The 25,132-nt window shown below is 38.6% G+C and overlaps 1 protein-coding gene, 1 long non-coding RNA gene and 1 pseudogene across 17 annotated transcripts in view; 2 read left to right on the forward strand and 1 right to left on the reverse strand.

Annotated features, from left to right (window-relative positions):
- Positions 1-309: 309 nt before the first annotated feature.
- On the reverse strand, positions 310-2,268 carry LOC124098516 (uncharacterized). Its single transcript, XR_006853597.2, has 2 exons — positions 1,113-2,268; positions 310-449 (listed from the first exon to the last, which is right to left on the reverse strand). It is a non-coding gene; the product is annotated as an uncharacterized LOC124098516 (long non-coding RNA).
- Positions 2,122-25,132, forward strand: part of Prpf4b (pre-mRNA processing factor 4B) — a 39,504-nt gene continuing 16,493 nt past the window's right edge. For 14 of the 16 annotated variants that reach the window (XR_009227619.1, XR_009227620.1, XR_009227623.1 and 11 more), the window contains exons 1-6: positions 2,135-2,444; positions 10,016-11,215; positions 13,531-13,707; positions 20,434-20,589; positions 21,910-21,991; positions 23,189-23,399. Coding sequence is in view for 1 of the 16 variants with exons in the window: in XM_058582362.1 (XP_058438345.1) it covers positions 2,404-2,444; positions 10,016-11,215; positions 13,531-13,707; positions 20,434-20,589; positions 21,910-21,991; positions 23,189-23,399 (1,867 nt within the window). In the remaining 15 variants the exon portion in view is untranslated. Of the gene's footprint in view, positions 2,445-10,015; positions 11,216-13,530; positions 13,708-20,433; positions 20,590-21,909; positions 21,992-23,188; positions 23,400-25,132 lie in introns of all 16 variants that reach the window. The other 2 variants (XR_009227632.1, XR_009227630.1) reach the window with 2 other exon arrangements.
- LOC124098515 (talin rod domain-containing protein 1-like) lies at positions 13,722-20,423 on the forward strand (annotated as a pseudogene).

A 25,132-nucleotide genomic window follows, 5' to 3' on the forward strand; every position in this document is an offset into this window, starting at 1 on the left:
AATTCAAATTCCACAAGCTCTCTTTCTAGCTTTCCTACTCTCTTAATCACCCTACTGTCATTATACCGGAGTATTTGCTGCCCTCAGCAAGAAGCCAAATTTAAAATATAAGCCTATTTTAAAAAATCACTAATATATATGCATAACAGTGAGAAAGGGTAACTCCAAACGTTAATATGCAATATTGCAAAACTGAAACAATCTGGAAATCTAGTAATAAGGGAAATGGTGAAGATATAAAAAAATGTTTTCTTGAAACCAGAATTACATAAAAGTTGAATACTTTACACGTAAAAGCAGACTGTCACGTTTTACATGAAAGCAAGACAATTTAATATTTCATATGAAAAAAAGCCAAACAAGCGAACATATTAATGTTGGTTCAATGTGAGGAATGGAGGGTGGGTTTTTTCCTTTTGCTTTGTATGATCTTCATAATTGCACCAGACCTGCTTCAAAAACATAAAGCTAAATTACATCCTTATGGACTAAAGAAAAAAATCCGTGTTAATATTTTGTAATAAAGGAGAAACAGTCCAGCATGTCCACGCAAATAGCTCCTAATTTTAGGACTAGGTCTAAACTAGACAGGTTAAGGTATTATCTAAATAGGGATCTACAGTCTTTTAATTGACATCTGGAGACTATAGATGGGCCAATACATTTCTTCAAAGGATTTTATGATATTCGTTATTTTAGTTTGTAGCCTTTGTTACAAACTAAATGAGCCTATCGAGGGCTTATTGAAGTTGATGATGGCAACGTATCTCAGAGGGTGCAAATTTAATCCCTTTCCACGCCAGGAACACAATTAAAAATATTTTCAAATTATTTCTGTTTTGTGCATCGTTTGGAATAATGCTTAAAAGGAAACAAGCAAAGACTGTAGGAAAAAAAAAATCGACATGTTCACAAATGCACGCTTGTCCCCAACACCTTATCTCCAAGCCAGTAAATTTTTTGTATTGTTTGTCGACGACGGGGCGCCAAGTGCTGTGGTTTCCATGGTCTCTGTTAGCAAACAGGGCTGGTCTCGGCTTTATCACAAGGAGGCGGTGGGGTCCAGCCGAGTCTGCCAGACAGAACCCCGGGCCAGGGCTGTTAACACCCACCTACTACTCGGTGCCGACAGGCGACTGCGGAAAAACAGCCTCACCGAGACGGTGGCAAGTGCGCCGCTGCCCTGAGGGGTAGAAGAGTACGGGCCGGGAACTCCGCGCGCGAGAGAAAAGGCATTGGGTAGGCGGCGGGCCGCGCTGGCACCAACGGAAAGAAGCAGGAAGCGCTCCGCGACAGCAGGCGGGCACAGCCGGAACCGTAAGTCGGGCAGCACATCAGATCCGTCCACGCCGGCCCAAGGACGCTAGCACGCATGCGCCTCCCTAGACCTCGGAAGGCTTCCGGGGGTCTATTTCCGCCGCTGAGCTGTCTGTTCCTTCCTCGCCGGCCGGCTTAAACGGCGCCTACGGGGGGTTGCTTTCGGGTACACGTGTTCCTGAGTTCCGAAAGAAATGCAAGAATAGAATGCTGGGCATAAGTCTGTCGCTTGTAAACGTTTGATGAATTAATAAATTAAGTTGATGTTTACTTTTAACTCTGGCTTAAAAAAAAAAAACTTTTCCAAAACAAAAAAGCGTAGTTTTGGGGGAGTCCCTGAAATCTTCGCATTTCACTCGCCCAAGTGATATTACCAAGCAACTATAGTTGGTGAGGAAGTTTTAAAGAAAGTTTTTGCCAGTATGTTCTTACATGTTTTTTCTTCTTTAAAAATTTGGTTTGAGGAAGTCTGGAACTGGCTTCAAAATCACAATCTAGCATCAAATATAAACTTGTGTGCTTGTTCTTCTCCCCCACTTATCCTGTCCTATCAGGATGCTTAGTCTCCAAATTAAACATTTCTAAGACCAAAAGGGGACCTGGGAAATAATTCACATCATGGTTGAGAAAAGTAAAACCGGCCTATGAGCCCTCCACTAATCAAACAGCAACAAGGAAGAGACAAAAATATTATTTATTCACCCAACTTTGGGCCCATAGTGAACCAGCTCTGGGAACCGCGCACACGAAAAGAATAACCCATTCCCTTTGTTTCCCTCGCCAGCAAGTTCCGAGAACTGCTCCGTTACAACATTGACCGCAGATCAAGCCCGGCAAATCACTCGCCTTTAGTTTCAACGGGCACCGCCCCCACGGGCCCGGAAGTTACGTCACGACGCTCCGTACTCCGTCCCCGGATGTAGGGTTTTATATCCGGATTCTTAGCGCGGAGTTAAGAGTACCGCTTTCCCCTTCGCGCGTTGCACATGCGCTACGGCTTTTTTTTACCCCCCCATTTCCACTTCCACTAGCTTCCACCGTCCGGGGAACCGCCGCTAGTGCCGCCGAGGAGTCAGGAAGTTCAAGATGGCTGCCGCGGAGACTCAGTTGCTGCGGGAGCAGCCAGAGTAAGTAGTCTCTGTTAGTGGGCTGGAGGCCGGAACCCGGGAAGCCGCGGAGTGGGAAACCGTGGAGACCTGCACGGACCGGCGGGAAAGTTCAGGCCTAAACGGCGAGAGCCAAACTTTGCGTTTCTGCGAGTGATTCGTTGTGGGGCGGGAGGCGTGGAGAGCAAGGCTGGCGGCCTTCGAGCTTCGCTTTCCCAGAGGCCGCGGCTGTTGGGGCAAAGGCGGCCGCGGCCTGTCGCGCGTCGTTGCCCCGGGAGGCGAAGGCGCGAGCGGCCTCTACAGGTCCTGTGCGTGTGGCGGCTGCCAAGGCTCTGAGGTCGCGCCTTCCGACTCCTCTCCCGGGGACAGAGCCTAGGTCTCCTGTCTGAGCACTCGGCGGCATGGTGTTGGGGACTCGAGGGGCAGTGGAGTCAGGCGGGGCAAACCTTCAGTCTTTTCCGCATATAGTTCCTCGCCTCGTCCTACTTCTGTCAGTTTTAGGACCTAAAAGGATCGAGAAAGGGGTGCTAGGGTCGCACTCTTTGACCGTCCCAGAACTGGCCCTGGCTAGCCTTAAACCTTCTCTCTCTACCCAGAACTTTTATTGCAGCAGCCACCTCGGTTTTGTTTTTTTCTTCCCCTGCCTGTTGGCAACTTGCAAACTTGAGGCAAAGTAAGATCGAGGCCTGCTTTTTGGTTTGGGGGTTTGTTTTCTGTTTTTGTTTTTGCCGGATTTTAGAGCCTCTCTTTAGGAGGATGAATGAAAGAAGAGTGGGATTTGCAGCTAACTGCTTACAAACCGAACTGTACTTCTGTAGTTAAGCTAGTGTAAGAATCCTTGCAACCGTGTGAAAACATACTTAAGCAAACCGTTGCTTAACTAAAAGCAGTATTTTGTTTTTCATGTTTATACTGGGAAAACTTAAAACAAGAACCTAAAAGTGGATTTTAAAACAATATTCCTGTAGCAACCCTCTTTTGCATCTATATTATTTGTTTCCATCCATCTTAGGAAAGAGGTAGGTATACCCTTCCAGCAACTTGCGAAGGGGGAAAGTTTTGCCACCAAACAATCTGACACTTCTTTGCTGTGCAGCCAGTTCTGGGCTCCTTAGTCACTTGGTTTTCTCAGCTAGATGGAGAATTGAACTATTTTATTCCAGGCATTTGAAAATTGCATTTTGCCCCCATAATATGACTTAGCAGAGAAAAAACGGACTCTAATAAAAGTTTTAACTAGACTTACAGCTTCTTGTTGTTTTTCAACGAGTAAACTGTGGCACAATTAGAATACAAATCTTATGCTGTATAGCATTTTGAGGAGTGAGTCAGCTATATTTCATTTACATATTTGAATAATACTTGATTTTAATAATATATACCCTTTGTTTAGTCCCTTGCACTGTAAATAAGCTGAGATAGTTTTGGGTTTCCCCTACCTTCTATACATAATGCTTTGTGTAAATGAAATATTTAGTCTATATGTGTCCTACTTTCACTAATTTGAAAATAGTTAAAATAACATTTTGATGTGAAAGCACCTACTATGCTTGGTGATCATGGTGAGTGTTCAGGTATAGCATCTAAACAGTTTTATAGTTAATGAAATGTATTCAAAATGGAAAATTTAGAATGAATAAATACAAAGAAGGGGTTAACTCCTCAAAGGTTTTTTAAGTAGTGGCTTTTACATTGTTAGACTCTTAAATTCAAGCTTTTTAAACTTATTTGCATAAACCAAAGATAAGATGTTCCTCAAAGCATTGAACAAATTTATTTAATTCATGTAAAACCTAAATGAGAGTAGATACTGTTATTTTCCATGTTTTTACAGATGATGAAACTGGAGCACAGAGTAACTTGCCCTTAAGTCACACCAAGCAACAAACTCATTTAAACCTTGGCAGTCTGGTTCTAAAACACTGTTCCTAGTTATTGTATTGTCTGGCCTTCCATTATACATTGTGGCTCCTTTTAAAATTACCTTTAAGGTTTTCAAATCATTTTTACTTCTTGTCAGTGTCTCAGAAAGGTCCATAGGAAAGGTGGCAGGTGGTGCTGGGCATTAAAAACAGGGTCTTGGTGCCTATTAAACAATATCCTCCTCTACTGACCTGCATCCCAAGCCAAAAATGATTTTTTGCTGTGACATTTCTAACTTAATGAAACAGATTCCGAAACTTGATTTGCAAGAGGTGTTTGTGTTAAGACTGGTCTTTGGGACTACATCAGTATTAATTCTGAATCAGAGGTGTTTCATTTTGTCAGAGAAACAGACTTAATTACTTGTTTTTTCTTTTTTTTTAAACTGTGGCCTTCACTTTGTTTACCATTAAAAACATTTTTAAGAAAAATTTTCAAGCTTAAAAACTGTTCCATTTATGCACAGAATTAATGAGTTCTGTGTGTTTCCAAAGCTGAATTGAATGCTTCCCAGATAATTCATTAACACTAATCTCTAGAAAATACATGTGAAAGGGGAAGTAAAAATAAAAACAATGATTGGTAGTTAGTACTTTATGTTATTTTGAAATTGTTCCATCACTGTTTTTATTGGATAAAGCTTAAATACTGTTAAAATACCCAAATATTGTCTGCACTTCCAATTCATCTTTACTCTCAAATGATGTGATTCAAAGTATGTTACCTAGAACTTAATAAGTTCTCAATAAGTATTTGTTTTATGCCAAACCTGTTGTGGACAGGTTGGTATGCATATCCACCTGCTAAGTGTTTAAAGTTTAATTGGAAAATGTAAATACAAAGCATAAATTTATTTTGTGGAATTTATATAGTGGATATTGTCAGTGTTAATGTCCAAGACCATCAGTTTTCTTAACAAGGGAACTTTTCCCAAGACTTTAGAAGAAAATTGTTGATAATGAGCCTGATTCAGCTGCCTTAGCACAAGCTCATTGTATATAATATGCCATGCCACTGTCATGCTGAATTCAGACTACCTTTTTTGTGGAACTGGAAAAAGGAATGGAAACTAGGGCATTGTGCATTCTAGGCAAGCAAGAACTTAAACACAGAGTGTAATTCTTGTTTTCTATGAAATTTGCTTTAAGAGATCAAATGAGGAGGGCGACAGTTTGCCATATGCATAGGCCAATACAAGAGAATGCTAGGATTGATTATTATGGTTAACAAAGGTAGTCCTTCAACCTCCTGGAACTTGGAAACCTCATCTATCACATGGAGAGACATTTCATTATTTTTTGACATAATAATATTCAATAAATTACAGTAGAAACTGAGGTCACTGATGGAAATTGTTCTTATGGAGAGGGGCATCATGATATAAATCCTGATTCCCAGAAGCACTAGGAGCTAAATTTCTACCTTTCCCTCTATGGGCAAACTTTTTAAGAATTTTGAATTGAAATCAACTAAGACTTTTGTAAATTAACTGTAGAAAGCATTAAAAAAAAGATCAAAAAGCAAACTTTTCTTTGGGGAAGGGGTGACTGTATAAATCAGTTTAGTATTCTACATTAAATAGGTGAACATGTATTATATCTGTGCATTCTGAGGTTGGGGTTGGGCAGACCTGACTGAGAAACTGCTGATATAACTTAACAAGAGCAAAATCTTAGCTTTCAAGGAGTTTGTTAAAGTAAAAAACAGCTTTAGTTTGGTGAATATAGCTTTTGCAGGTTGTTCTAGAGTACCTGCTGTAGGTTAAATCATCTTCTAGGTTCTAGGGATAGAGCAATGAACTAAGTAGATCAAAAATTCTGAAGAAAAGAGTATCCATCAAGAAGTAGATTAGGAATTGTGGTGGTTATTGTAGAGAAAATTTAAGCACAGAAAGGGAGTATGTGTGGGATGGGAACTGCAACCAAAATGGAGTTGGGCAGACTTAACTGAGAAAGTAACATTTCAGCAGATACCTGGCTAGACAAAAGGAACAGGTCATACTTGTATCTGAGGAAAGCATTGCTGGAAGGAGACAACACAAGTACAAGTACCAAGGCCCTGAGGTGAGAAAATACTTATTGTTCAAGTAAAGCAGTTTGACAGGATGAATGCATGAGGGGAGTAGTAGATTCAAGACTTGGGGAGGTGGGGCAGTAGGATAAGGCCTCACAAAGGATTTTAGTTTTACTGTGAATAAGATAAGCATTAAGTTATATGAAGAGTAGCAACATAATCTGACATTTTAAAAGCATTTTCAATCAATTGGTGGAGCTTCTGACTGGCAGAATAAGCCTTCTAACTGGGTTGTTGTATGTGTGACCTTAGACAAGTCCCTTAAACCTTCTCAAAACATCAAAGTCACATCTGTCATGTGAAAAGACATTTCTTGAGTACTTAGTTTGACAACCTTTTATAGTGTGAATGTTTCTTGTTGTTGCAGCAAAATTGATTTATCTGTAGTATTATTTCCCCAGTTTTCACAATTGAGGACAATGAATCATAGAGAAGCAACTTACCTAAGGTTACAACAGTTATGTCATGTTAGAACATTTTTAACCAGGTAGTTTGACTATAGAATCCATGTTCTTTGATAACTTATAACATTCAGAGTAACTGCCTTGTCTGCTCCACATAGTTATGTGAATAAATAAATGTATGTATCCAGTGTCTACTCACTTATATCAGCTTGCTTTTGTAACACTTTGGAGTTCATATTAAGTAGGATTGTAAACCTCACAATACCATTTTAGATAGATACTGTTATTTTCTGCAATTCATAAATGAGATACCTAAGGATTGATCCTTACCAAAGCCTCACAATTAGTAAGTTGTAGAACTAAGATTTTAACCTAGGCATTTTGGCTCTAGAGACTGTTTAATCTTCTCAGCTATCTTTTATCTGGAGGACATTTGGAGAGTATCTAGGTAGTTTGATTTCAAGCTTAGTGACTAGAATTATGTGCTTTAGGTACTTAGATTTTATGTGCCTGACAACCATTCTTGATCTCTAAAAAGTTTCTCCATAATTTGAATTAGTCTAATATTTTCAGACATTTCCCCTGTAAGTCAAGGTTTAGGAAAAAAGACATATACCCCATCTTCTGGATTGTAGGATAAGAGATTTCTGGGAAAAGGAGATGGATGGCTGTGTATCCTGTATCAGGAACAAAGTTGAAATGTTTCTGGATCTTCTACTTATATCTTTGATTCTTTTTTCTTCTGTAAAAGAGCAGTGTTGGCGTTTTGTTGTTGTGTGTACTGCATTTTCTTTTTCCAGGTCTTTGAGGAAAAAATGATGACCCAGAGAACACTAGTATTTCTCCTTTATTTTCTCATACTCCATTAGAGTTGGCCCAGGTTAAAACCTGATGTTTTATCATAGGACACAGCTTCCTCTGCATTTCTGTCACTACTGTTTGCTTTCCTATATTCTGGTACCAAAGATGGAGATTGGCAAAGAATAAAAGTTCTTTGCATTTGATGTCTGGTGGTGGCTGTGTGTTCTCCACTGCACTCCCCCATTGTCATCTAATAACTTCTCAGTCATATCTCCATTTTCCACACCTTTACAGCCACCCCATGTTTATTGAAGACTGAGACCTGACTGGAGAACCACACTCTATACCTAACTCCTGCTGTAATTCTCAGAAATGTCAGTGCCTTAATAAACAATCCCACCAGCTGCCTAGTCTTGCAGTTCCTGGGCCTCTGCGACTCTAGAGAGCCTTTAGTTCTGTCTCAACCTCTCACTCCCAAAATCAACTTTTTTTGTCTCCTGGAATTGATCAACTTGGAGATCTTGGCTTCTCTTAGACCATGTTCTTCCACAAGTCTGATGTCCTAGTCACATTGATCTGTTTATAGTTTGCTGTGTATGATTAAGTTTTTTGCAACTTTTCTCTCTGAAATTCTTTTTAATTCACTTTTTTTTTAGAACAGTGATACTTAGCTTTTATTTTTAAATCCACATTTCTTCTCCGTTAACAGCTTTTCTCTTTCTTCAAAGTCCCTACTTAATAAATCACTTTGGGTTTCTTTTCTGTGATCTACAAAATACACCCCTGACTATTTCTAAAAATGAGTTTAAGTGATCCTTCAGTGTTTCCCCACTAATGCCTTTATTTGTGCCTTCATCATTTCAGTCCCTCAGTGTATTATGGTTTTGTATATTATTGTTTTGTATATTATTGTTTACCTGATACCTAGCTTAATGCCTACTGTGGTGATCTTTTTTTTTTTTTTTTTACTACAAGTTGGCTCAGTAGTGCATACCTTGTAATCTCAGCTTCTCAGCTGTCTGAGTTAAAAGGATCACAAGTTCAAAGCCAGAGTGGGCAACTTAGACGCTGCCTAAATTTTCTTGAGACAGGGATATAGCTTGCCACTGGGTTCAATCCCCAGTATCACCTCCCACCCCCTGCCAAAAAAAAAAAAAAAAAAAAAAACTCAAGGATTGCTGAATAAGCTTGTGAGCTCTTACAACAATTTTGGCTCATTGGTACAGAGTTTTCAGTCTGGGATCACTTGGCCCCTCCCTGTGACTTGGGGTGGAGGGTGAGGTGGACAAACCTGCTTACCTTGAGGCTGCCAGGAGGGACAGAGAGTTGCTGGGGACAAAATAAACCCTTCAAAGGCATTCCCCCAGTGATCTAATTCCTCCAACTCAGCCTACCTCCCAAAGTTTCCCCTACCTCCCAGTAGCACCAGCAGCTGGGAACCAAATCTTGAACATGTGAGCCCTTGGAAGACATTGCCGATTCAAACTATAACAGAATATATCATTTGAAGCCTTGACAAAATAATCCATATCTTCCTCTAAAAATAGTGTGATGTCCTGAATCCAGTTTAAAGTTTTGTTTTGGATCTTATTTTAGGATATGATTTATTATGGAATCACTTTAAAGGGGAAAGTTAAGTATAGCATTTAGTAGGGTTGGTGTGTAAGTTATATTTTATAAAAAGAATGTTTTGAATTTAGGGTGGGCTTATCAGGGCATAACCCCATCATAAGTCAAAGAGCATCTGTAATACTGTTGAACCATGTAGTTAACCTGGAATTACTAAGCACTGTGGGCATAATAAATTTAGAATCAAACTCTTAAACCCAGTACAATTCAAACATGTAAGCACAAAATTTCCCTTGGCTTTGTTTTGGTTTTGCATAGCACCTGATAATATGAACATAGTTTGAGAAACCAATGTCTCATTTGGAAATCAGAAAGATTAAATAATTTGAACAAATATTGAGTCAAACCATATAAAATTGCTTAAACTAAAGTGTAGTTGATTTGTAAAATGTTCTTTAATGTCACATAGTTGCTTTGTGGCAGCTAAGGTCAAGAGTCCTCACTCCTGGTTAGTTTTCACCCTTGGGGATATTATACTGCCAACATCAGTAGTGTACATTGATTGTTTATTTTGGGACCAGCTCATTATTGGCTCGAGATATTTTTTTCAGGATGTGCAAGGGTTGATTGGGTGAAATATGCTCAAAAAAAATGACCTGTTAGATTTATTATAGAGGAAGTTTTCTGAACTTCAAGTTGGAAAAGGAGATTTGTCTCCCAATCTACCCCATTATTTGTTTGCTCTAATACTTTGTGGATTCAACCATGAGCAACAAGTTAAAGAAAAAATAGAGAAATAAAATGTGTTTCCTGCATTTACAGGCTGGAAGATGCTGATAATTCTGAAAAGAGTATAAATGAAGAAAATGGAGAAGTATCAGAAGACCAATCTCAAAATAAGCACAGTCGTCACAAAAAAAAGAAACATAAACACAGAAGTAAACATAAGAAACATAAACATTCCTCAGAAGAAGACAAGGATAAAAAACATAAACATAAACATAAACATAAGAAACACAAAAGAAAAGAAGTTATTGATGCTTCTGACAAAGAAGGTATGTCCCCAGCAAAAAGAACTAAACTTGATGATTTAGCTTTGCTTGAAGACTTGGAAAAACAGAGAGCCTTGATTAAAGCTGAACTTGACAATGAGTTAATGGAAGGAAAGGTCCAGTCTGGGATGGGGCTCATTTTACAAGGTTATGAGTCTGGCTCTGAAGAAGAAGGGGAGATTCATGAAAAGGCAAGAAATGGAAATAGATCTAGTACTAGATCTTCAAGTGCAAAAGGTAAACTTGAACTTGTGGACAATAAAAATAGTACAAAAAAAAGAAGTAAAAGCAGATCCAAAGAACGGACTAGACATAGGTCAGATAAAAAGAAAAGTAAGGGAGGTATTGAAATAATTAAAGAGAAAATAACTAGGAGCAAGTCAAAGGAAAGGAAGAAGTCCAAAAGTCCATCCAAGAGAAGTAAGTCTCAAGATCAAGCAAGAAAATCAAAATCCCCTACCCTTAGAAGGCGATCTCAAGAGAAAATTGGGAAGGCCAGATCTCCTAATGATGAGAAAATTAAAATTGAAGATAAAAGTAAGACAAAAGATAGGAAAAAATCCCCAATTATAAATGAAAGTAGAAGTCGTGATCGAGGTAAAAAATCCAGATCCCCAGTTGACTTACGAGGTAAATCCAAAGACAGAAGGTCGCGATCCAAAGACAGAAAATCAAAAAGGTCTGAAACTGATAAAGAAAAGAAGCCAATTAAATCTCCCTCTAAAGATGCTTCTTCTGGGAAAGAAAATAGGTCACCCAGTAGAAGACCTGGTCGTAGTCCTAAAAGAAGAAGTTTGACTCCAAAACAACGTGAAAAATCAAGAAGAAGTAGATCTCCACTTCTAAATGATAGAAGATCTAAGCAAAGCAAATCACCTTCTCGAACTCTGTCTCCGGGTAGAAGAGCCAAGAGCCGATCCTTAGAAAGAAAACGAAGAGAACCCGAAAGAAGACGACTTTCTTCTCCGAGGTAATGTCTTTACAAAATATTAATGCTTTTTACCGATATGCTGTATCTTAAATGGAAAGTAGAACTTAAGGATAGTTAAAAATGAGGAAATCGTGAGTTCATGATTTTATAATCTAGTCCTGTCATTAACATTTATGCTTTTGACAGTGAGATTGGGTATTTTTTTTTCCAAATTCTTGGTTTAATTTAGTATCTAATTTGCTAGGTCATTCATTTAAATCCACGTGATTTAACTACTGAATCTTCATGAGATTATCTAAAACTCATTTGGTGGGGATGGAAGATTAGATCAAATTTTTAAATGAGGTAGAATCAGAAGCTATGTGATTATAGGATCACAGAACTAAATTTGGGGATGTGTGTAGGGAGATTCAGACCATTCTGAACTACTTTAGAAACTGGTTTTATTATTATCTGCTGTATGTTCAGTAACTGTATACACTTGCTGGCAAAGGTTTGCTTATTAGGAAAATGTTAGCTTATAAGAATATTAATTCCTAGCCATTTACTATATTCATTAGTTTTTTATTGTATGGGTATCAGTATAATTTTAGAGTTTAAGTCATCACATTCTCAGAAATTTCAAGTGTTGTTTTCACAGTGCTTTTAGAGATACTTTTGATTCTTTGCTCTTCACTTCTAAGTGGTATGTTTTAATGAAATAGCCTCCCTTTAACTTTTTGTGTTGAAGCACGTATTAGTCTTGTTGATTGTCGATTGTCGTATTGAAAGTGTTTCTTAGTTATCCTGATAGTCTTTCAGTTTGAAGAGGCAATTCAATACCAGACCTGTGTATTTGAAACAGACAAAATGCTTTTAATTACAAAAGTGATATGTGCTAAAGAGAAATTCAAATAATGCAGAAACCCATAAGTTCTCTCCTCCATCCTTCTATAACCACTCCAACAATTTTGTGCCTTCTAATCCGTTTTCTATGCAAATATAAGTGTTTTCTTATAAAAATGGAGTAATTATTTACATTAGCATAGTATTCTTTTATGAATACTTCAGTGACATTACATATAGAATCTTTTTAATTCTTTATAACAACATGGTATGTATTTCACAGGGTATATGTACCCAAAGTATCCAGTTTTGTTGAAACTGATGAAAATTTAGATTGATTCACGTTTTTCACTGTTGTGTGCAAAGATCTTCATGGCTTATGTGTGAAGCTTCAGCAAATGATTCTGAGAAGTTGACTTGCAAAGTCTCCTGGTGTGTGCATTTACATTTTAGAAAGTCTTACTGCCAAATTTCCTTTCAGGAAAGTTAAACCGCCTTCTGCTTCCTAGACTATGCAGACAGTCCTTTTCTCCAAACCCTTATTAACTAAGAAATCATATAATTACCAGTTTGTCACCTTAAAAAGGGGAGGGGACATTTTAAATTTGAATGCCCTATCAATAGAGGTTAAGCATTTTTATTTTCATCGCATTTAAGCAAATAATTCTCCCTGACTGCTATATTCTTATCCTATCATTTACAGTTTTTAACTGGTCTTTGAAAAGAGTGTGTAAACAGAATATATATGAAAAACAATTTTTCACAGATGGCCCTATCAAGAAGTACTGCATTTCTGAATCAAAGTCTACTTTGCTTGTTTGGGCTAGATCAAAAAAAGATTCTTTTAGGTTCTGTATACCATGTCCAAACACGTAAGGCAGGTTGTGTTTTCATGTTTTTATCCAGGGGGAAATACTATGTTATTACTTGTGAAGACAAACCTATTTCCTGATTGTTTGGATTGACTAGTTCTATGCAAATCTGAAAGAAATGTTCAAAACCCAAAAAAATGAAGTTGCAGAAAGGCTTATAATAACATTGATATCATGTTGAACAGACTAAAACTTACGAGAAAGTTGATTTTGCATAGGAGAGGCTGAGGTATTTCCTCAGTTTTGAGGTTTACCATTGTAAGATACTATTATACAAAATTGATATTAAAGGTAAAATTTTTAACTGCAGAAATGTCACGTTATAAAAATAAACTTCCAACTGAGGAAATGGAATGATATTACCCATTTAGGAAACTTTTGTTTGAGTTGTTAATTTGAAATTGTAATCAATGGCTTTATGAGTATGGATAGGCTTTAACATTCTTCAAATTGTGAGGCCTAGCAAACAGACTTTTATTGAATGTTTCATAATACCAAAATGTCATTGTGGTCCTCAGTTGAATTTAAGTTTTTATTTAAAACACATCAGTTTGTGTCATTATCATTAGATTGATATCTTAAGATATTCTTTATATGTAGAACAGATTCTTTTAGGTCGATTTGTTATTCTGTTAACTTGCATTTTTTCCCCTTAAGAACACGACCTCGAGATGATATCCTCAGTAGACGTGAAAGATCAAAAGATGCCAGCCCTATTAATAGGTGGTCTCCAACCCGAAGAAGAACAAGTAGATCTCCCATTAGACGAAGGTCGCGCTCCCCACTTAGACGTAGCAGATCTCCGAGAAGAAGAAGCAGGTCTCCTCGGAGACGGTAAATATAATTAATTACATATGTTATTACTGATTAATTAACCTTTGAATGTTTTTGAAGCTCCATTTAGCTCAGTTAAGTTTTCCTATAGAGCAGTTTTCTCTGAAAATTTTTAGCTGAGATCCCATATTTTGTGTTTGCCAGAATGTGATGTTTCATAAACATTAATTTGTCTTTAATATAGTTTCCCATCAAATCATTGTTCATTAAAAATTCAGTCTTTTAAGGGCTGAGGATATAGCTTGGTTGGTAAAGTGCTTGCCTTGCATGCACAATGTCCTGGGCTCAATCCCCAGCACCACCAAAAAATATATATATATATTTTTTAAAAGTAGGACTTTCCCTTTTTTTAAAGAGAGCTAAATACTAAATGAGCTAGGTTTAAAGATCTTGGTTTTTAGCTGACAGGCTCAGGGGGTGGTAAATAAGTAACTGAAGTTTCTTTTTATAATTATTATGTATAATTGACTCCTGAGGAGTCTTGGTCAAAAACCTATGTAATTCACTGTTAGAAAACCATTTTTTTCTAACATACATGTAATCAAAAAGAATGTTTTTAAAGTAGTGAATCATGTTTTTAAATGCATATGTACATTAAACCATAGATGAACATTCACTTGCCAATCTTATAATATTTTTGATTGAATATGATTTAAAGACAACATATCCAAGGCTTGTATTTACATATCTCTGAAAATTTTTGTATACTATATTCCTGGATGTAGAAATACATGGTCTGAGAGTACTTTCGGACAGTGAGGGCTTTTTAATACCACCCTTACGCATAATTAATTGTCTTCCACCCAATTTTATTGTATTTTGTATGCTTTAAGAGTCAGTGTAAGCATTATCCTATGTTGATTGTTCCCTGCTGAGCAAATAGTGGTGGGAGGAGAGAAGAGGGGACCTTTCTTCTAATTCTCGTTGTTGACTTCTCCACATCATTCTCTATGACTGCTAATACAGTTATCCTTGTATTGCTTTCCTTCTGCCATCCTCTTGGTATTCCCTCTTTATTTCATGTGACTCCCGTGTGATCTTTTTCTAATCATTCCTGTGTCTTGATAACCCATCTTTAATAGCTATGTGAGCACATAGAAGGGACATTTTTTGGAGCCTTTATCTCTAAAAAGTACCTTTTATTCTCATTGCTGATTTAGAAAGGAATAGAATTCCTGGTTGAAGTCATTCTTTGAGAATCTTTAAATCATTCTATTGATCTCTAGTTTTCAGTATTGCCCTTTAGAGCCTAATTCTGATTCCTGGGTGCTTTTTTTCTTTCTTCATCTTTAAATTTATAATAAATGTCTTGTTTTTTGTTTGTTTGGGGTTTGTTTTTGTTTTTTAACCTGGCATTTAACCATTAAGCCATATTGCCAGGTTTCTGTTCTCGTGACTAAAAGGCTCAGGGGTCACTCCAGATAAACTGGGCTAATTGAGCTGTGCAAAATAACCACACAAGAGACACAAATACCTTTTTCTTTTGGGTCGCTGTGACGGCTCCTCTGACCTTACGGGTCCGCAGGAAGAGAGAGAGCGAGAGCACGCGCTGACCCCTTTTATTGAGGAGAAGCTATTCAAATGAGGCAAGGGGTCAGTTTTCAGGGGGCTGAGTCTATCTTCATGATGTCCACTGTCAGCAGGTTGACTGACACCTGGGTAGGTCACACCCAAGGGCACATTAAGAGAAGGGGACATACACAAGGCACTTCCATGGAAGATTCTATCCTAAACAGGGCAAGGGATTATATTACATACAAAGGAATAGGTGAGCATAGCTCCACCCATGGGGCTGTAGCAAGACACACCCATGCATGAGAGACCGACCCTCGAACCCAAGAAGGGTAGGGAAAGCTCTACCACATTTCTGTGACTGAGCGCCTCAGCACCCAGCAGGGGAGGTGACTCAGTCACTTGCAGGGTTGGTCTCCCACACCATATTCCTAGCCCTTTTTAATATTTTGAGACAGGGTCACACTAAGTTGCTTTGGGTCCTTGCTAAGTAGCTGAGGCTGGCAATCCTCCTGCCTCAGCCTTGGGATTACAGGCATGCACCACTGTGCCTGGCTCTCTCTCTTTCTCTCTTTTCTTGCTATTTGTTCACATTTTCATTTGAAGACTTTTCTCAGAAAGCTGCATCAGTCAGCGTTTTCTGTTCTAATTTCATAGTTAGACATTTAAAAAGCTGAATGGAAATTGTCTTCAACTGGAGAGTACCACTTCATGGTATCACTTTAGGAACTAGAGACTTTTTAAATACCAGTCTTTTCTCTGGGCCTAGTAAGTTTTTCAGAATTCTCTGACATCCTACATATAAACCTGGTACAGTAGAGTTCTGGTTCTTCATGATGTAAACTTTCTCTTCACCTCTGTTTTTGGTAAAGCACCACCAAGTGTCTTGTGTCAATTTTTATAACAACCTCAAAGTAAACTTTTTAAAAGTTTCTTTATTTTTTAGTGGTGGGGATTGAATCCAGGCCTTTTGTGTACTAGGCAAGTGCTCTACCACTGAGTATACCTAACCCTAACCCTATTACCAGCCCCAAGAAAGTAAATCTCCCACCCCTGCTTTGGTACCAAGGAGTGAACCCAGGGACACTGTACTAATAAGCTATACCCCCAGCCCTTTTGTTGTTGTTCTTGTTATTGCTGTTATTTGTTTGAGACATGGTCTTGCTAAGTTATTGATAACTGATCTCATACTTGCAATCTTCTGCTTTAACCTCCCCAATCACTGGAACTAAAGGTACATGCCACTGTGCCCAGCAGGTATCTTAAGTATTCTGTCACATTATGAAGGGAGTGTTTGGCATTTTCCACTGAATTGGGGAGGGGAATATACAAGAATCTGTTTCTATAGGCTTTCAACCAATTATTTCCAACTTTTACCTCATACTCCATCCTTTAGAGTCTACGGAGTTCCTGGCCTCTTTAGAGTGTTATGCTCAGATTTGTCTCTGTCCTACTTTGTGTGTTTGAACTCACGGTCAACTTTATTTGATTTGTTACTCTTCCATTCAGTTTGCACATTTCAAAGCTGGGCATGATGACACATACCTATAATATCAGCTACTCAGGAGGCTGAAAAGGAAGGATCAAGAGTTCCAGGGTAACCTTGGCAACATAGTGGGACTCTATCTCCAAAATAGTAATGATGGTAATAATAATACCTAATTTGCACATTTGATGCTTTTTCTTGGCATCTCTGCAATCATGTATTCACATTCTCTTTATATTGTGTTTATTGAAACATGCAATTTTTTAATATGTATTTTTTAAGTGTAGTTGGTCACAATACCTTTATTTAATTTATTTTTATGTGGTGCTGAGGATCAAACCCATTGCCTCACACGTGCTAGGCGAGTGCTCTACCGCTGAGCCACAACCCCATCCCCAAAACATAATTTGTATAAAATAAAAGTCACCTTCTTTTGTGTAGGTTGAGTATTGGCAGGCACATACAGTCACAGGGTAGAGAACATCTCCCTTAGTAGTCAGTCTCTTCCTTCATTCTAGCCCTGGGTAACCAGCTGTGTGTTTTCTGTTCCTATAGTTTCAACTTGGTTTTCCTAGAAAACCTTTTTTATATTTTTCATAAGCTTACATAATTAATCAGGTAGTTAAAAATGAGTATGATTAATAGCGTAAACAGCTTGGAGAATGGGGTTGACTTTTGGTAATCATACAATTCAACTGATGAGACCAGAGGAAAACATTTTTACTGTATTCATTGGTATGGATCATTAGCTTTCTGTGTACCACACAACCTTGGTACTATAAGAATACAAAGAAAGGCAGGGGAAGCCTCCGGTGGTCCTAGCGGGCTGGTACTCAGTGGGACGCAGAGAGAAAAGCAGGTGAAGTTGGTGGTTGGCAGGAGCCTGGCACCCTACTGATGGCCACAGCAACACAGGGACCCTCTGATTGGGTAGACACAATGCACACAGCTTCCAGAGAGATCAAAAGCTGCAGGGCCTAAGAAGGTGGAGCGCCAGGATGGACTTGTGCCAAAAGCCAGCGTGAGGCAGGCAAAGGTGCAAGCTGGGCAGCCACTGTGTGTAGTCAGTACACGCTCCCACCATGCAGCCAGGACAGCGCTGCCACACCCTCAACCATGCAGCCACTGCTGGCGCCTCTTCCACAGAGTGAGTTAGAAGATGTGCCCAGTTCTGCTGTGTGTTCCAGAGCCTTCCTGGAGAAGTGTCTCCTGTCGGGGTTACAGCAGCTGACAGCCCAACCCACTGGCCACTGACGGAGCACCTCCTGGACCAAAGGATTTTCATTTGAAAGAAAGGAAGGAGGGAAGGGAGGACAATTCCTGTTCCGCCCTCTCTTCTTAGACGGCCATGCCATGACCAAGAAGGCGGCAATGTCCAGAAGAAGAGACTTTTCCTGGCAGCTCCACAGTGAGGATCATGGACTGAGTTTGTTCTGCTGGGGTTCATGCTTCCTACAAGCTTTCTAGGAGGCCTTATGCCGCAGCCTTTCCTCAGGACCAGAAGAGCCTCTAGTGTTCTCTGGCTCATAGGTTTGTTCCCACACTGCCCAGGCTCCAGCTGCCATAGCACAGTGCCTTCTGCCCTTGATGGTGATGGCCTTATGGTGTGGGGAAGGCACTAGGGCCAGCTGAGTTGCAGAGTTGGTAGTAGCAGATTCCCCAGTGGCATGCCAGTGCAACCCCATCCTCATCCGCACGTGATGGCTAGTGCCAGCGCCGGAAAACCCACCAACCAGGCTGTCTCTCTAGCACCTGAGAGCACCTTCATTAGGGCCAGCTCACAGCCACAGAAGCAGCTGGTGACTGCTACTACTATGAGGGCAAGTTACGACTGGTAGCTGACCTGCTTCTGCTGTCAAGCAAGGCTAATACAGTACTTTTCTAGGGCCCTGCCTCTTGTGCCGGTGCAAGTCCTTTGAGTAGTGCCAGGACACTATTGCATGAGTGAAGGGCTCTCCATTTTTACCCATGTGGTGCAGAAACAGCTTAACATGGGCCACTTTGGAAAAGACCAAGATAGTCAAGTAGAGCTGGTCAACCTGTTGGTGTTGCTGACCGAATGGTCAGCCCACACAACCTATCTGGCTGTGATGGCCACAGCAGTCTGCTCAGCCAGGCCTGGTGGACCGCTACCGAATAATGACACACTGTTGCCATGGGGTGGAGCAGGTATTACTAAAGCTGCTGCTGGAGGTGTCACAGGGCCTGTCACTCAACCTCAAATTCCTGATGGGCTCGTGCTCCATGGCAGTGGCTAGTGACAATTCACAGTACTACTATTCACCTTCAAGGTGGATGTCAAGTGCATGACCACTAGCGCATTAGCACTGCTGGCCTGTGTATGCAAGGGGAAGGTGGCACCCAGTTAACTACTAGGCAATCGTTGTGCGCTCTTCAGTGGGCCCCTGGTGTAGGCAGGGAGAACACTGGTGAGCTTCACCAGTGAGCTGTAGTTCCTGGGTCCTTGGCCGATGTAAACACGGAGGCCAAGGTGGGGCAGACTGCCATCTTGGGTGGTTCCATGAGCTTGATATTGACCTGAGTGCTTCCAATCCAGTGCCTCAGGGATCTGACACTATACCCCAACTGGGTGCTAAGATGTGGGACCACAGTGTGAGGCTGAGGACTTCGGCCTGCACCGTGTCTGAAGGCTGTACCCTGCTGTCTCAGGCTTTAAGAGAGAGTCTTTGCTCAGGACTTTACTGCCAGTGAATTCCAATTCTATGAATTAGCAAATCCACCCCCCACATCCCTTCTTCCACCACCAGGCTAAAAGGAAGAAACTTATTTTCTGCTCCTCTCCATTTATACCTAAGAAATCATAGAACACCCATCCCTGCCCCAATGTTAAATGCCCAAGAGGAATCTTCCAGAAGTAAGAGCCATGCACACAGCTCACAAACCCAGAAGGCCTACAGAGGAGTGGGGAACAGAAAACTGGTAATCTGCTGATTGTGGTTTAACCCCTACACCCCACCTCCGTTCATCAACTGAATTTTGTTATTAATTGGGCAGGAGGGAGGTCATGGATTCATTTCTTTTTTTCTTATTCCTTTTTTGTTAATTTTTTTTTAAGCAGTCTCGTTAAATTAGGAGTATACTCAGTGTGGAAAGAATATTACTTTGGTGGGCGATTTAAAAATGGGGGAAAGCTACTGTGAGCATATTTTATATTAATTCTTTTTAATTATTATTTTCTTCTAACTTTTTAGTTTACACCACAGAGTGTTGTTATCCCAATGTCAGTTTCAAGTTTTTATTTTGCATGTATTAGAGTATTTCATCTTTTAAAATATTATGTTTCTCAACATCAAAAAAGAATGCAAAGAGGGGCTGGGGATGTAGTTCAGTGCTAAAGTGCTTACTTAGCATGCAAAAGGTCCTGGGTTCAATTCCTAGCACGGGGGTTGGGGGGAGGAATGCAAAGAAACATATTTATTCCTCATAGAGCTTAACATACAAGTCTTTGTTCATGAGAAAAAAAAATTTAGTTTAAAATGTTTGCTGAGAACAGTAGCTAGTTCTGTTATGTTTAGTTACACTGATGTTGTTGTGATACTGTTATTTTTCTTAAATTACCTTTTTTTAAAGTAGATTATAAAGGAGTTTGGGGTTCATGATAAAATTGAGCAGAAAGTAAAGTTCTCTTATTTCTTCTCCCCACACATGTGCCTTCCCCCATTTTGACATTTTCAAAATATGTATATATCTTCTTTACCTTCAAATAGAGACAGAGGTCGTAGGAGCAGATCACGCTTGAGAAGGAGGTCTCGATCACGAGGTGGTCGCAGACGAAGAAGCAGAAGCAAAGTAAAGGAAGATAAATTTAAAGGAAGTCTTTCTGAAGGAATGAAGGTTGAGCAGGAGTCTTCATCTGATGATAAGTAAGAATAAAATTTAACCATAATTTTATTTTTCGTGTTTAGAGAAACTGTTTGACTAGAAAATTTAAGTGGGCACTTGATTATTTTAAGTGAATCAGTCATTTTTTCCTGAGTTAAAAGTTAACCTTTTGTGATGATTGGGCAAATTTATGGTGGAGGTGACGGTTTTCCAACTTTGGCTGTTGTGAATTCTGGGCCATCATTTTATTGTGAGTCTTCCCTTTATTTTTATTGGGAATAATAGACATATTTGTCCTGCCAATCTGAGTTACCAGTTTTGGGGAAGAAATTGCTATACGAAATTTATGACATTTCATTTTATGTTAAGTGTTGCCTGCTTGGTATTTGGAGATAGCTGGTGGCAGGTAACAACCTTTTACAATGTAAAGATGGAGAAACTTTTCAATGACTAATAAAATAACAGAAACTAAGTTTTAAAACACACACTTGGTTGTCTAAATGGAATACCGTAAACATAAAACCAATTTAGTGCAGTAGTTTTCAAAGGGGGCTATTTATTTCCTTGGAGACATTTTGGCAATTGCTATCTAATGGCAGAAGGCCAGGGATACTGCATCCTCCAGTGCACATGCTAATCCTCCACAAATTAATTGTCCATACCAAAAACAATAGCACTAAGGTTGAGAGACCTTGATGAAAGTTTGATAATTAAGAAAGTTGGGTAGGGAATGCGTGCTCAACATAGATCCTGATATCATCATAACAGTTGGCTTTTGTGTCTGCACAGCACATTTAGCAGTTAGGATAATGGAAAAGTTGCATTGAAAAGAATCAAAAAGCTGAGGAGGAGGTCTTTGGAGGGACAAGAAGGGAGGGAGGGCCAGGGACAGTATTCAATAATTGAGTCACATTACCTTTCAGATTACAAACAAGTGTTTGCATGTGTATTTTTTATATGAAAGGGACCAATACCTTTCATAAGCGTTGAAAGGGTTCTGTGACCCAGAAAAGGTCCTAGACCTCTTTGTTATAGGTGATAAAATTGAGTATCAGTGAGGTAAAATAAAGAAAGCCCTGAAAGAGCCAGTGGTGCTTTTTCTAAATTAGGGATCTTTCTTGTTCCCAGTTTGGGTACCATGAAATAAGTGAGAAGAAAATAGACAGGAAAGGTATATTACTAGCATTCCATATCAGAAAACTGACACAGTTGAAAAACAAGTAATGTGGCTTATGGCTTTTTTTGCTCTTAATGACATTTTCCAACTATAATATTAAGACATAAAAGAGTTATAGTTATAGAATATCTTAAGGATGTTTGAAAAACGTTTTTGGTGGTTTTTTTTTTTTTTTTTTTTTAAGTCTCGAAGATTTTGATGTAGAGGAAGAAGATGAAGAAGCTCTAATAGAACAGAGAAGAATACAAAGGCAGGCAATTGTCCAGGTATGTGATTTTTATTTATTTATTTATTTTTAATCAGTTCTCTTGAGTAGTCACTGCTCTAGTGCAGATTTTTTACTTTAATAAAGAAATGACATCTGAAGAGGTCTTCAGAAAAGAAGCACACAAACTTATTGAGACTTGAAGGAGTTACTTTAGTTATTAAAATAGATGTTTCTCTTTATTATACATGGAATTTTGATATAAACTTCCTTTGTAAGACATGAGAATTTGAGGTTTCATTTTCTAAAAATGAACATAAATTCTAAATAGATTAGAGGAATTTTATTTAGCAAAAATAAATGCCTTTAACTGTAAAAGCAAACATTTTAATGTCTATAAAGTAATGGCAAGCTTTCTAGTGCAAATGTGGTTGTTTATGAAACATTTGAAAAATAATTTTAAGACTAGAGTGATATAGGGTTGGGGATATAGCTCAGTTGGTACAGTGCTTGCCTTGCACACACAAGGCCCTGAATTCAATCCCCTGCACCACAAAGCAAAACAAACAAACAAAAAAATAAATGGAGGAAGACTGGAGGGATGGAGAAAATTAAATGGGAAAAGGGTGTTATTCACAGATCGTGATAAAGTCCTTCATTGATGAGATTTGCTACCATAGAAAACTCTTAGTTTCTCCTTGGCTAGCCTTAGATAAAGCTATGTACAGTAGGTCATTTGTGGGCTTCAGTCCTTCTACAATGCCTTCTCTCATGACAGATGACAAAAACAGAGCTACTATGATAGCCCTTATCTCCAGTCCTTGGGGCCAGAGGTGCTTCAGAACTTCGAAATTTTTGCATTTTAGGAAGGTAATATGGTGCATCTGTGTATATCATTTAGCACCTCAGTGACATCTGAAGTGACCCATGATTATTACATTAGTATTTCTAAAATGAGATGTACTGATGGTTACACTGAGGGAATAAATAAGATGATAAACAGCATCTCATCTGGTCTGGTCAGGTCAGGTTTTGCCACATGATTAATGTGCACCAAACAGAGGCAGGGGGCAAACTTGAGAATTCTTTTGAATTTTGAAATTACATAAGGGATCGTGGATCTGATTAAACCAAGGTATAAATATTGTTGTTTTACATGGACACTGTTAACTTTTCAGTGCAACAACTCTTAACAAATTAAGTAATAAATTCATTTAGCATCCAATTTCATGAAAATATGTCATATTGTTAATTACAGAAATATAAATACCTTGCTGAAGATAGCAATATGTCTGTACCATCTGAACCAAGCAGCCCCCAGAGCAGTACTAGAACACGATCACCTTCTCCAGATGACATCCTAGAGCGAGTAGCTGCTGATGTTAAAGAGTATGAACGGGAAAACGTTGATACATTTGAGGCATCAGTAAAAGCCAAGCATAATTTAATGACTGTTGAACAGAATAATGGTGAGTAAAATAGATTTTTGTCCTGGCCATGCATTTCTCTGAATTTTCAGCTGTATAACTTTTTAGAGAGACCATACTTTCAATGAGATTTGGGATTGAGGAAAAGTGAAAAGGAATAGAATTGTTGCTCCTGCTAACTATATCACGGTAATATATTAGATATATTGTAATGAATGTTTTGTATATATGTTTCTTTATTCATTCACATGTCCCAAAAAGTAGTATACTGAACTCCCACATTTTCGCCACCTTCTGTTCTGCTTGCTGATTTTCAGGTGAATATGTATATGTAATGAAATGGATAATCTTTTAATATTTATTATCAGTGACTATTGACAGTTGGATGGTTTGACTCAAAATCCAATCATATGGGATAGATAGCTCTTAAACCTTTCTTCAGATTTAGTAGTTCTTTCTTTCTAATCCTGTTTTGTTTTTCTCCTCTTGCTACTACTCATCAGGGTACTGAGATTTCCTCTAACTCCAGTATTTCTTGAAAATTAATAGCTGACATTAGAAACCAGTAGATTTAGGTTTAATTTTTTTTTGCAAAAATATTATATTAGTAGTGTTGTACTGTTGTATCACATGTGGTGTACAGTTGTCCTGTTTTATTGCCATTGAAAGAATGTGTTAGGATAATGAGAACCACATCTATTTAATATAGTTTGCCTTTGGATGTTTACCTAATGATTTTAGCAGTCCTTGATCATTACTTAGGTACATTATTTCATCGGGGGTTCCAATATGGTGATTTTTTTTTCTATCATTCTTTTTAATTGTTAAATTTTAGTTCTTCTATGAAAGAAACTTCCACTTTTGGTTATTCCAGAATACAGTTTGTATAGGAAAAGCAGGATGAATGTATGGTTATTTCTGTGTATTGACCAATTTTTATAATAAAAAACAGTGCCCTGGCAACCTCCAGAGAAAATTCATTAGTATTTATTCAGTTGTTTTTTTTTTAATATTTATTTTTTAGTTTTAGGTGGACACAATATCTTTATTTTCTTTTTATGTGGTGCTGAGAATTGAACCCAGTGCCTCACGCATGCTAGGCGAGCACGCTACCACTTGAGCCACATCCCCAGCCCCATTCATTCAGTTTTGATGGGTTTTTATTGTTAGTACCATTTTGGTTTTTGTTGTTGATATGTTTGAGTCTTTAGCCGTTTTCCCCCTTTGGTTTTCATTTGTTTAAGCTCAAGTTATTTTCTCTTCAGTCAGAGTATGGAGGCAGCCCTTTTTAGTAGATTTCAAATGTCCTTCTGAATCAACTGTTTTAGTATTTAAAAGAGCTTTCTTACTTTCTAGAACAAGGGCCAGCAAACTTTGTATAAGGAGTCAAGTAGTAGATACATCATTGTAAACTTCTCTGCCCTCTTTTTTCCATATTCTGAATTATGCTCTTGGAGTGCAAAAAGCAGCCACAGACAATGCACTGATCAGTGGACATGCTGTGTTCAAAACAAGCAAAAATATTGTTATGTACAGTGACATTTGAATTTTGTTTAATTTAAATTTGCCCAAAAATAGTCTTCTTGATTTTTCTCTTTCCCTCCCAAAAGTGTAAAAACAGGCCATACAGAAACCACAGTGGGTTTGATTTAACCCAGTCTTTATGTGGTAACTTTTTGATTTTAGTATTCTTTTTTTTCTTACAATGAAAACCTTGTTTTGCATAGCATAGTTACTTATAGGTTATTATATTTAAATTTTAGAGACATGAGTAT

This window comes from Marmota monax, unplaced genomic scaffold (assembly GCF_021218885.2).
Source record: "Marmota monax isolate L192 unplaced genomic scaffold, Marmota_monax_Labrador192_F-V1.1 WCK01_AAM20220418_F8-fsc00029, whole genome shotgun sequence".
NCBI classification, from domain to species: domain Eukaryota; kingdom Metazoa; phylum Chordata; class Mammalia; order Rodentia; family Sciuridae; genus Marmota; species Marmota monax.